Here is a 12,335-nt window from a genome sequence, read left to right on the forward strand (position 1 = left end):
CATGCGTTTAATGATGATTAGGGGCTGTGTACACCTGACTTCACATTTAAACCAAGGAAGCACATAAATAAAAATATGCTGATGTAGAAATCTAAGAAATCTTTAATCTACAGTACACTGCGGACTGTGGATTATACTATAAGTGAATAGCTACCAGTGGCAAAGACTACCTGTTCGAGGGGCCCGAAGCTTTGATAATTGTTTGCCAGGTGGTGTCATAGATTTTCATACAAATTTTAATCCAATTATTGCCCAATATGTAGTTCTATACAATCGTTTATAATATTATTCATCTGGGTTATTTGTGGTCATGTTGGCTTGAAATTAAAAATGACTTTAAAGGGTAAACAAGGTTAAATAGGTAATCGTTATAAGTCTCTGTCACTGATAGCTACAGTAAATAATTATATGAGGCGTCGAATAACAAAAATTGATAAGTCATACATATATTCTATATGCAATCAATTTCACACAATACGTAATGATCTACGACTTCCGAAACGCGCCAAAATCATACGAAATACGTATTATTTAAAAGCGTAATGATTTCACTGACTATTGAAAGTCCAATTTAATTTTTCATATATTTATTGCAAAAAGGGGGTTAATCATTTATTTTTCTAATTTGAGAGGACTGTTTAAATAAAGGATATATTAATTATTTCATTGATATAAATTATCATTATTGCTCTAATAAGTTCCTGTGGCCCGGTTGTGGGTTAAAACCAATCAATTTACGCTTTACGCATAAAAACATAATTTACCATCGTAATGCATTCATTAGTGTGAAGTTCAATAGTTTTGACAGAAAATAAGTCATATTTTGAGTTGTGTTATGTGAGAGAAAGCGATGCAATAGGCTTGATGTAAGTTAAGTTGGGAATAGAAACTGTAGAACAATCAAAATTCGCCCTGTGTAATTCGCATGTTCAAGATTAAACATTTTCACTATTATATTAGATTGACGTATGGAATTGTAGTTTTTTTGTAATTAGACGCCTCATATTATATGGTAAATGTATGATGTAGATACAACAGCTGGAAGGTCATGGTGTAAAATGGACTGCTTTGTATATTCGTATTTTTAATATTTACGATTTTCTGTTGGCTTTGATTTTGCTTTGTGTTTTTGTGTGATGCAGGGTTTTGGTGTATACGAAAATGTGTAGATGCAGAATTGCCACATTGCCAATTATTATTCGAATATAATACATCTCATTGACATATTGGAAATGCATTGAAAATGTACAAATTAATAATTGTATGTGTTCCATCAAGCATTTACCTATTCCAATCAATTATAATAATGTTAGTTATTTTCAGTGGTGTAGTGTTAAGGCTATACTTCGGCTGGGGCACAGTCTAAAACGATCGTGACTACGCGACGCGAAGATTGTGCAAATGACGCGTGCAGAACAAAACATAATTTGTCATAAAAAGTCAACATGCGTCCATTTAATGTTATGTTTATTGTTCTATTACTAATAATAATAATATATTCATTGACATGTTTTCTTTTTCAAGTAAATGGGTAACGTTTTTAGTCATCTTTACACGATTTAAGAATTAATTCCCCCGTCGCCATCACAAAACACATTGACGTGTTCACAGCTCGATATTCGCTCTCCGATTGCCAAATAGTCCGAAGTTCCGTCGCACCTTTAGTTGAAAATTATTTACCGTTTCACTGAACTTAAATAAAACATAGAACATAGAAAAAATAGAACTTAAATAAAATAGTGCCATGCCGCTGTTTTTAATGATCATAATCACACCAGTTTTGTAGTATTCATATAAGGGTAGAGATTGTAATTACACTTGATTGATTGGGATAATGAAGCTTGAAATGACGAGTTTTTGATGATAAAATCCAATGATTTTTCCTATTTGGCGGTGGCAATTTTGCATTGAAACATTTCTATTATGTATATTTTATACTTCATTATGCATTGAAAGACCAAGAGAGGTATTCACAAAAAATCTGTATTGAATTACAAGTGCTAAGAATATCTTCAAATTAAATAAGGAAAATTTGAACAGTCAAAAGTATTGATTCATATTTCTTTGAGATAGGGTTCAACCTCCATGGTGCTGTGCTGTCAAACAGGTTAATCGTATGAAACAATCATGAAACATCACAATGCATCCTGCGACGGGGGGATATCATGAAGACCGCAGAGTTACGAGTAATATTGGTGGGAACATGAAAATTGATATTAGCCAGTATAGACAGATTGTAAATAAACTCACGATAAAAAGTAATGCTTTAAAAGAGCAATCACTATTCGGGTGGACAGGGATTGCATTGATAGCATACCCAGAAGAAAACGAGTCTGAAATTCTTTTTATTATCATTATCATAAGGAGAGAATCCGTATGGTATGGAAGTATAGAAATCTATTGTAGACTCGATCCAACTTCATTGTGTGGACGGACCTGTGAGGATTCCAAATAATGCTGGCATATTCAAGAATACTCAACGCAAATAATATGTACATATAATGTACGTAGCCATTTTCGAATGGTCTGTCTTGCAACCCTCATAAGAAAACCTAGCATTTTGCTACATCTAATACTGCTGTTAAGAATATGCTGATCGAAAGAGAAATTTGCATCATATAATACACAGTTGTTAATATCTTACATACATAGTTTAAAGATATTTCAGGTTAAAATTCTTCATTTTCGACCTATTTCGAGCACTCACTGAAAAGATGACACTTTTTCACGAATATGTCACTTGGTCTGTAAATGCATAATACGATCCATTTGTGGTGTTGGTTGTTTGTTGTTTGAAGGTACACAAAGTACACACTGCAGCATAGCAAAAGCAACGAGACGACAAATTCGTCATCTTCCATCTCCGATAATATTCTTTATCCGCCCTCTGGCCACAACACTCTCTCGTTGCAAAGTCTCTCTGGTCACACTACGAGGTGAGTGTCTTGTCTATGCTTCACTATATCTATGCTTTCTCGGCTAAATGCTACTGTGTTTTGTGTTTTCGGCGATTATTTGTTGTGTGTTGTGCATTATTTTTTTATTTTCCATCTTTCACTGGTATTTATGAAATCAGTTATGTTTTAAGCTAGCTACACACGTTCATTCTTGCTCGACGGTTTTGCTTGATTGAACATGTTGATTTGGAAGCATGCTCGTCGTTGCGTCCACACGGTTGAGCAGCTCGACACGAGACGCTCAATCAAAGCGTCTCGAGTCATGAATTTCTGTCGAACATCGACCAAGAATTACGGTCCTTGAATCTATTTCGCTTCGAACCGTTTGCTGGATATCGAACAAAAAAGCATCGAGCGAGATGGTACACACGTTGAGACATGTTCGAATGAGCGTAAAACCATCGAGCAAGAACGTGTGTGTATAATGAAATGCATTGTAGTATATTATAGGGGTGGAGGTAGGCTGTTAATATTCGATACCTAAATCAACAGGCCCTGAGGTCCAAGTACCGTGGTGTAGTAGTAATGACACAGTAGTGTAGTAGTAAACATCTGGGCTTGAGAAAATCATTTAAATTTGAAAGTAAATATTGTAGATAATCATTTTAACTTTAATAAATTTAATGTTGGCTTCAAAAGCTTATATGGAAAACAAAATATAAGTAGTTTATTTTAGTAGAATTGGTTTTTATATTTTATTTTATTTAGTAGAAATGCTGTGCAATAGTGGTTTAAGATGCCGAAATACGTAAAAGTACAAAACTTAAAAATCAATTTGCATTTAAATTCAAATTCATGTAATGTCAGTTTTTAATTCGATCTACAATATTTTTTTTTTCAAATTATGATATGTTAAATTTCGAAGATTGTCTCAGTTATTACAACGTTTTTCTTAGCTCGTATTCTTATTTGTCCGGTGGTTGTTTGTCCGGTACAAATCTTGCAATCGATTTTTAACTAACTTTCCGACTAGCTAGACATTTGAAATTTTAATAGAATATATCAGAACACGATGCCAATGCATTTTTTAAATACTTTTAGCCATCTTTAAGTAGAATCGATTTCATTTTCAGTTAATTCTGTTTTGTATGTAAAGTTATTTCGGAAGAAATCCGTGAAAAGTAAAACTATTATTGGTTGCTAAGTGGGTCCTAGCAACTAAATTATTAATATTAATATATACGTGCGTTACTATGGAAATCAATATGACATTTCAGTATTATTTCTATCAAGTACAATTTTTTTTGATCGTTTAAGCTAGTCAAGTCAAGTTTATATGATTCAACAGAAAAGTTTAACAGTTCTCTTTATCTTGTAATTATTTCTTATATTATAAGATATGATAATTATGTTTTTTAATAAATGATTGTGAAAAAAATAGTCCAAACCCGATTGATTGATTATGATTACTGGGTGTTGGATTTGTGAATCGGCAGAGAGGGGTATGTAATTAATTATCACTATGGGTATTGGTCGTTTGTTATAAACACAGGGTGCATATTGATGGGTTATTGCTAAGATATTGTATGTCCAGTTTTTATGCAAAATGAGTTACACACAAAACGTCTGTCATACCTTTATTCTGTAAAAATATTGTTATGTCCATTTCTTTCCGAATCTTTCAAATTGATATAGTATTTTAAAAACATACAATATTCGACTTACGACATCTGTGCAGTAACCCATATCATTTCATTAATGACTTTTTAGAGCAAATTATTTTTAGAATTATATTTATTTAGATAATTTTGTACATAGTGTATGTATTTTTAAATTAATAGTAAATATTCATTTGATGATATTTTTTTCGTCACTACTGTCTCTGTTACCACTGTCGGTCATATTTATGTGTTTGTTTGTAGACAAAATTCATCGGAGAACAAAAGCACAGGAGAAGCTCCCTCCGGATCTCCCAAGAGTCACCTGGACTCCGAAACAGCCCAACCCGCACAGCTAAGCCTTAAACTAGAGAACCTCAAACAAGTGAGTCATATTCTAATATTGTTTCACCAAAAATCTTAAACCCTTTAACCCACGATGGCCACGCGGCTTAAGTGTCGGCCTATTGCGTCGTGGGTCTCAGGTTCGAATCCAGGGTCTGACAAGTACACATATCGTTTTTCAATCTGTGTATGAGTCAGAGTATGGAGCAAGTGGCTGACATCCATTTCTCGTAAAAACAAAATCTGTTACTATAAACCTCCACTCTGTTGAGGCCCATATGATCTTATTAGGATCGGACATGGTCGGGAAAAATCTTAAAGGGTATGATCGAACAAATTGTTGTATGTCACTTGGTATAATATACTAATTAAGTATGTCAATGCCTTTAAATGGAGATGGGCCGTATGTATAGCTCGTAGACAGGATGGTTGCTGGATGAATGCGATAATCCAGTAGCACCCGAAGGATATAGGACTATCGAAAGGCCGCTTTAAGGTATGCTGGATTGATGAAATATTAAGGTTCTGTGGAATTACATGGCAATGACGAATAAGGAACTGAGAAACATGAGGAGAGCTTACGGAGGCCTTCATCTAATAGTGAATTAAAACAGGCTGATTAAGGCCGGGGCATTGAATAGCGAGTTGCGATGTTAGTGTTATTATTTTTTAATGCAATGCATTTAACATACATACATAACTTGAAAACACTTCAGATATATACTCACTAGAAAAAATCATAATTGAAAAAAAATTAGAAACTCGACAGGATTTAAATCCGTATAACCATTGGTGTCACGCCAATCTGTGTACTAACCAATTATGCTACGAGCTTCCTATATAATTACGACAATTGAAACTAGTAGATCATACATGAATTGCTTATCAAATCACGTTATTATTGACTATCGGTAAATCGGTATCAGAGGTGTTTTCAAGTTATGTATGTTCAATATATGGAATGCTACATTCTCAAAATCTTGTGAATTATTCATTGAATAAAAAAACTGGTTTATTAAAAACACTGCATTTAAAATGCACATTTATTTCAGTTGGAATATAGGTAAAGAAACACTAATAATGAATAATTTATTAATCGAACAAATAATTTTCAGTTTTCCGAAGAGAAATCAACCTTCCCTACACTCCCGCCGCGGCTAGAAAAGGTGTTGGGCCTCACGTCGAACTCGACATCGACGGGAGTGGGCGGATCGACCACGTCGGGAGGGGCTTCGGTTAGCGTGGGTGGACAGGGGACCGGTAGTGTGCCCGACCCGAGGTCGCACTGCGCTTGTTGGTGCGGAGGCTGGGCTGAAGTGCACGTCCGGGGCCCCACAGGAGACACTTCCTGGGTTATGAGGATACAGAATCAGGTAATTTGGCGATGGTATTATATCTCGGGATATACCGAGCGGCTCAATCGAGATGTTTGATAATCTTGTCTTTGCCTATTAATTAAGGAGCTGAGGATTGAGCAAATGTAAGTGTACCTAGGACCGAATTGAGTTACATGTTAAATATGCGATAATGCTACATAACTGTTTTCAACCTTCGATGCCCTTGTTCATAAATGATCCATTAATACTATTCTAAGATGAGATATGTATTGATTTTTCTTTTTAATTATATTGGCGCATGTGAAGGTTGGAAATTATGAATTTCGGGTATCTTTGGGAGCTAAGCTGTAACAATCGGTAGACTTATTAAGAAAGAAATACATGTCATTATGCTAAATCTCAATATTTCATGATTGGATAAATTAATACCATAGAAGACCATTCTAAAATTGAGAATAAAGCCATATTTCGTTTTATAAGAAATCCATTATAGTACTTTTTCAAATTATTCATTTGTCAACACACGCGTAATACATTTAATTTAATGTACACTAACCAATGACATTAATATGGACGAAGCATCTGGAAAAATAAATGACATTCTCTTACCGAATGGCATAATCTGTTCTAACGCCATTACAATAAAGGTGATACATATTGCTATAAATTCCCGATTCTTTTTTTCGGGTCTGCCAAATGGCATAATTCATATTTTAATATCAATATCGTTCGCTCATATGAACATTGACACTAGATACACTGTTCTAACGCCATTACAATAAAGGTGATATTGTATTAGTTCCCGATGCGTGATATCGCATAATGGAAATTGCGAAATTTTGTCACATGACATCTACCTATACCTATACATGTGAGAATGTCGCTATGCGCGAATTTACTTGCTAGCTACTGTACTGAGTGCATTGTCCATTAATAATGTCATTGACACCAACTATATTATAGTAAAATATATTTAGTAAAACTTTCCATTCTAGTTCCTAATTGATTTGTAATTTTGGAAAAATTGTAACAAACAGGCAATAAAAATATATCGATGTTATAGTCCTAGCCTTACCTTTCATTCCAGGTTAATTTTGATTCTCCGAGCGGTGATTTCCCCCTGAGCGACATATCATCTCTGTTTGCCGGCGGAAGTGGAGCGCTGGGCTGTGGCAGCACTGCTTTCCACGGGTCGGGTGCCATACCTTCCAACCTTGGCAGTGGAGCTTCCATAGCTTCCAGTGGATTTGCGGATGCTCGCAGTGATGTGGTTAGTTTACGATACAAGCCTACTTGGGTTTTTTTTTACCCTGTCTGTTTGATCTGTATGTTGATGTGACAAATAAAAATACGACAAGCTGTATTGCATTTTTTTGCTTTTAAGTCTTAATATCCTATACATTTTTGGATTTTTTTGCTTATTCGCTGTCCCAGGTACTCAGTTGAACTGTACTCACCTGATTTATCAGTCAAGCGACAACTGATTTCAGTCACCGTCTTCGAAGTGAGGGTTCACATGTACAAATATCTTAAAACCTAGGGGATAGACGATATAATTTGGTGACCGGTTGGAGTTTTTTATGGCTTTGTTACACTCAGCTAAAAGAACATCTGTACCTGACAATAAATATTATATTTTTAAGTCCAATAGTAAAGGTATGAAAACTGCATAATATAAATTGATAATCAACTGGTTCTATGCTTTAGCGAGTTTGTTTGCCAGGCCGCACATACAAACTTTGCGAGTTATCTCGTCCGACTTTAAACTCAAATTACTAGCTACTGTCAATTGATTTGTATAATCTAAAAAATTAAACACACAGTGACATCTGTTTGAATAATTGTGAAATACTATGCCACTTATTATCGGTATTACAGCGATTGTAGTAAGAGCTTCGCTCTACATTCAACGTGTGTCATTAAAAATTTGCGGCCTGTCAGGTATCGCGAGGCATAGAAAAGGTATAATAAACTAATACATTTCGAACTACAAGCTTCAATACTTCTTCACTGTTAGGATTGTCAAAAATAAACACTTGTATATTAGGCTCGCGATTTGATAAGAAAATTTAAATACAATAGGTTGCAATTCACGATTATATACATAGGTAATTTTAGGATACACAGATCCTATTGACAACCGGTCACTTATATAAGCTTTGTTTTCACAGCTGTCAGACGGAGATCCTCGTTCCCGGAGTGGCAGTGGAGGATCACAACCAGAGCAACTACAAAAGTCCAGTTCCGACAGCATAGTGACGGCGGGGGCTGGAGGAGTTTGCTGCGCGGTGGGGGGCCGGCCGCCGCACGCCGCCACGCATTGCATCGTCCCGCCAGCGCACACCGCCTCCCTTGCCGCCGCTGCTGCCGTGGCCAATGCCGTCAGGTCACTATTTCTCTTCCTTTTGAACTGTATACGACTGCCAAAGCCTGAATTCTGTTTCCGGTTTAGTAACACTAATGAGTAGTATTAGACATACAGGAAAACCCCGTTAATACGAATATGGTTAATTCTTAATTCGCCGTAAATCGAAATTTTCGAGAAAATACATAAAATATATTTAAGTACTTTTAGCGATTTTAAACAAGTTTTACTATTTTTTGCCATACACTTCGTAATTCAAATTTTTTTTCGATTTTGTGTCCTGTCGATTTCTAATTTAAGGGGTTTTACTGTAACACATAATGAGCACACATTTTGAGGTAATAGAATTTAACATTGCATCATTGTTTCGCATGTTATACCGAAGGGAAGGTAGGGGTTCTTAGCCCGGCGACAGAAACTTCTAATGGTAGGTTCCGTTGCCGATGGTGGCCTACCAGTGCACCATACATAATTAATTTATAGCCATAAAAAACTTCTACCAAAATAATTATTATTGTCATTGTTTATCTTGTACAGATCTCATGCAAGCACGGGACCTATTAATATACCCGGTTCTCCGCAGCGTCAAAGCTCTTCAGGAACCAACACCGACGATGAGGATGGTCAGTCTACGCTTAACCTCAACGATCCCTCACAACCATTGCTCGATGACGAGGTAATATTTTCATTATAAGATTGTTTCCATTTATGTCGTAACATTACTTGTCATAAACTCCATAGATCCAAAACAACTTTTTTTTCATGAAACAGTAAAAATTGTCTACACATTTAATTTCTAAATTGGAATAGCTGGAGCAGCATTAAACTCGATGCAGTATGTTTGAGACTCATGGCTATATTTGGTCAAAACTTAAATGCCATCTGCTTGACACTTGCATTCTTACGGTGTAACTTTACCGTAGTGAGTCATGGCAACCTAACAAACACTCAAAACAATCATAAATGTTAAGAGCTTCGAGAACAGATGCTTGCGGTGGTTGGTTCAGAAGTTTTAATATTATTGATTATTATTTCGCAGGGTAAATCACGACATCCCGTGCGGCGCTCAAATTCGTCTCCTGAGATGTCATCGAGCTGGAAGAACGGCTGGAGGAAGATGGAGGCCTTGGATAAGACGGATGCCAAGAATGGAGACGTGGGAATTGAGTTTGGAGTGCAGCAGGTCACGTTCAACACGCAAGCGGATCAAGGTTTTGATAGCATACCATCAAAAGGACAAGAGGATAATAGGTGAGTTCTGTATTTTGATATTTGCCACTCAAGACGTAGCCGAGATTATTGGTTTGTGTTCAACTCATATCAATAAAATGACTTATTTTAATCAATAGACATGACGTGTGTTTATATTTTAATATAGGGGTCTATTTATTTCACTCGGTGTGCTTCCATGCAATGTTCCCTCTAAGGTGTGCGCGTGTGCACACCTACCAAAATGTGTCCGCACATATGTTTTCATCCCCCGCACAGTCCTCACACAAAAATATTGTAAAGAAAAGCAAACAATCCAAGTGAACAATACAATTGCTTGCACGTTACATATAGTACAATAATTATACTTATTAATTAGGTATAGAAAACTTATCCCCTAAAATGTCAAAAAGGGGTGGATGTGATCATTAAGATGAAATCCTGCGATAAATTTAAATTGGAATGGCTCTCTGAAATCGTCAAAACAGAAAAAATGCCATCTTCAATGCATTAGCAAAAAGTAAGAATTGGTGATATATTTGTTTATTCGGAAACGAATTGTCAAACGCATCATATGCTTCGCAGCAAATATGCAAAAAGAATAATTCACGTCTGGAAAGAATTGGATTGAATGGAGGTTGTATCTTTTAAAAAGGCATTTAAGTCAAAAAGTACGAAATTGAAAAACTTCATAAGAGGTGATTGAAATTGAATGAAAATTGAGTTCGCTGAGCGCAAAAAATCTGGTTGCGATCTGGTCAAAGCAGTGTTAATAGATAATGTCTATTGGCTATACAAATAAATGATTCTATGCGTTCTGTACAAGATATTCATAATCATGTATCATATATCTAAATACACAGATATTCCCGAAATCTGGCGAAGTAAAAATTATGCGTTCGAATTTGTCGAATGCATTAATGCAGTAAAAGATTTTTTTGACGAATTACGAAATTCTGTAAGTTTCACTGCAAAAATCACTGAAATATAAAATACCTTAAAATATAAGTTTTAATGAAAAATTGTATGTGTGTGTTTGTGAGGGGGGGGGGGTGTAAATTTATCGCACCGGGTACGCACGCCACTGCTCAAATGCGTTGATGATCCGCACACACAATAGAAAAATTAGAGGGAATGTTGCTTCCACGTAGGTACTTTTTTTACTCATATTAATCTATCTGTTGTTTATGAGTTCGCCTATCAAGCAGGTTTTGGAGCGACCCTGTGGTCGTTAAGTGCCTCTTTTATATTCAGGGTTAATTAATGTGATGTTTTTTTGACAGTAACATGGTGAGCGGGAGTGGTGTACTGCAGTCACAGTCGAAGAAGGGCGCGATGAAGAGCCTCACCAAAGACATGCGGGTGAGCTGCGAGGCCATCCCCGAAGAGATGTCGGGCAGCACCCCGCCACACCCCCTGCATCACTTGCACGCGCATGCACATCCTCATCTAATGACGTATAACTCTGATCCTGGTATGTAATTGTTGTTTTTCTCCTTATGCATGATAAAAAGAGGAGTTGAAGGGGAACTGTCTGACGGGGGAATAGGACGATTTGGCGGCACCATCTTGGAACGGATAAAAATTAATGAAATGCATGAAGAAATCGACGACTCTAGAAACCGCAGGAAGCCAACTTCTTAATGTAGAATATCTACTGAAATCTCATGACTTAGGGGTTAGTTACTTTGTAATGGATGACAGATAGCTATGAATTTTCGAAGATTTCGTTACAAGGGAATTGATTGGTCAATCATAACACGTAATTTACAACAAAGTAAAAAAAAACATACATGCTGTCATACTCTTATACAAATTAAACTTAATAATTAAGAAAGGCGGGAGAGGCTAGGAGCAACAAAAGTGGAACGGTTACATTTTTTAAATATTTTTTTTTTGCTATTATATGGTTTTAGTTATTCATACCAGACGGACCAAAAGCGCTCTTGTCATCCGATCGGACGCCATCTATTGGTGTTTTTCCGTACTGTTAGGTCAGGCAGCGCAGATGGCGCGGAATTTGAAATTTATAAAAATTAACCGGGTATATTTAGATCAAGTTATCCTAATTGTAATAATACTAATAATGCATTGGTTTACAAGCCTTACCGATGCATGTATCACGATTACATGTAAATTGGCCGTGGCATAGTTCAACGTGACCTTTCTTATCGAAAAGAGATAACCATATAATATACGGTCTCCAATTTTATTACATTCAATATGAACATTAATTCAATTTTCATAGTGGATTTTGGGAAAATTCATGAATTCAAGAATGAAAACCTAATCTAACCTAACCTAACCTAACAAATAATCCAGTATATCGGCTATTTTCAAAATTTGTTTGCTGCTGGCTTCCTGAAAAGTGTTAACCGACAAGAACCGTGTTTTATTTAGACATGAATTTTATGTCAGTACTATACGGCCCAAAGAGTTGGGACGGTCTTTAATATATGGCCATATATTTCCGATACAACATTTCACGGTGAAGTGTGATACGGCGAACTGCATACGTACAAGT

The 12,335-nt window shown here is 36.0% G+C and overlaps 1 protein-coding gene across 1 annotated transcript in view; it reads left to right on the forward strand.

Moving 5' to 3' along the window:
- Positions 1 to 12,335, forward strand: part of gig (TSC complex subunit tuberin) — a 48,900-nt gene that overhangs the window by 28,536 nt on the left and 8,029 nt on the right. Inside the window, exons 21-28 of the mRNA XM_085950042.1 lie at positions 2,799 to 2,936; positions 4,820 to 4,940; positions 6,016 to 6,273; positions 7,325 to 7,507; positions 8,409 to 8,623; positions 9,140 to 9,278; positions 9,642 to 9,853; positions 11,095 to 11,285. Of these exons, the coding sequence (XP_085806168.1) occupies positions 2,799 to 2,936; positions 4,820 to 4,940; positions 6,016 to 6,273; positions 7,325 to 7,507; positions 8,409 to 8,623; positions 9,140 to 9,278; positions 9,642 to 9,853; positions 11,095 to 11,285 (1,457 nt within the window). The remainder of the gene's footprint in view (positions 1 to 2,798; positions 2,937 to 4,819; positions 4,941 to 6,015; positions 6,274 to 7,324; positions 7,508 to 8,408; positions 8,624 to 9,139; positions 9,279 to 9,641; positions 9,854 to 11,094; positions 11,286 to 12,335) is intronic.

Source organism: Rhyacophila brunnea, unplaced genomic scaffold (genome assembly GCF_057557595.1).
Source record: "Rhyacophila brunnea isolate RB1 unplaced genomic scaffold, BYU_Rbru_1.0 scaffold_22, whole genome shotgun sequence".
Lineage (NCBI taxonomy): Eukaryota > Metazoa > Arthropoda > Insecta > Trichoptera > Rhyacophilidae > Rhyacophila > Rhyacophila brunnea.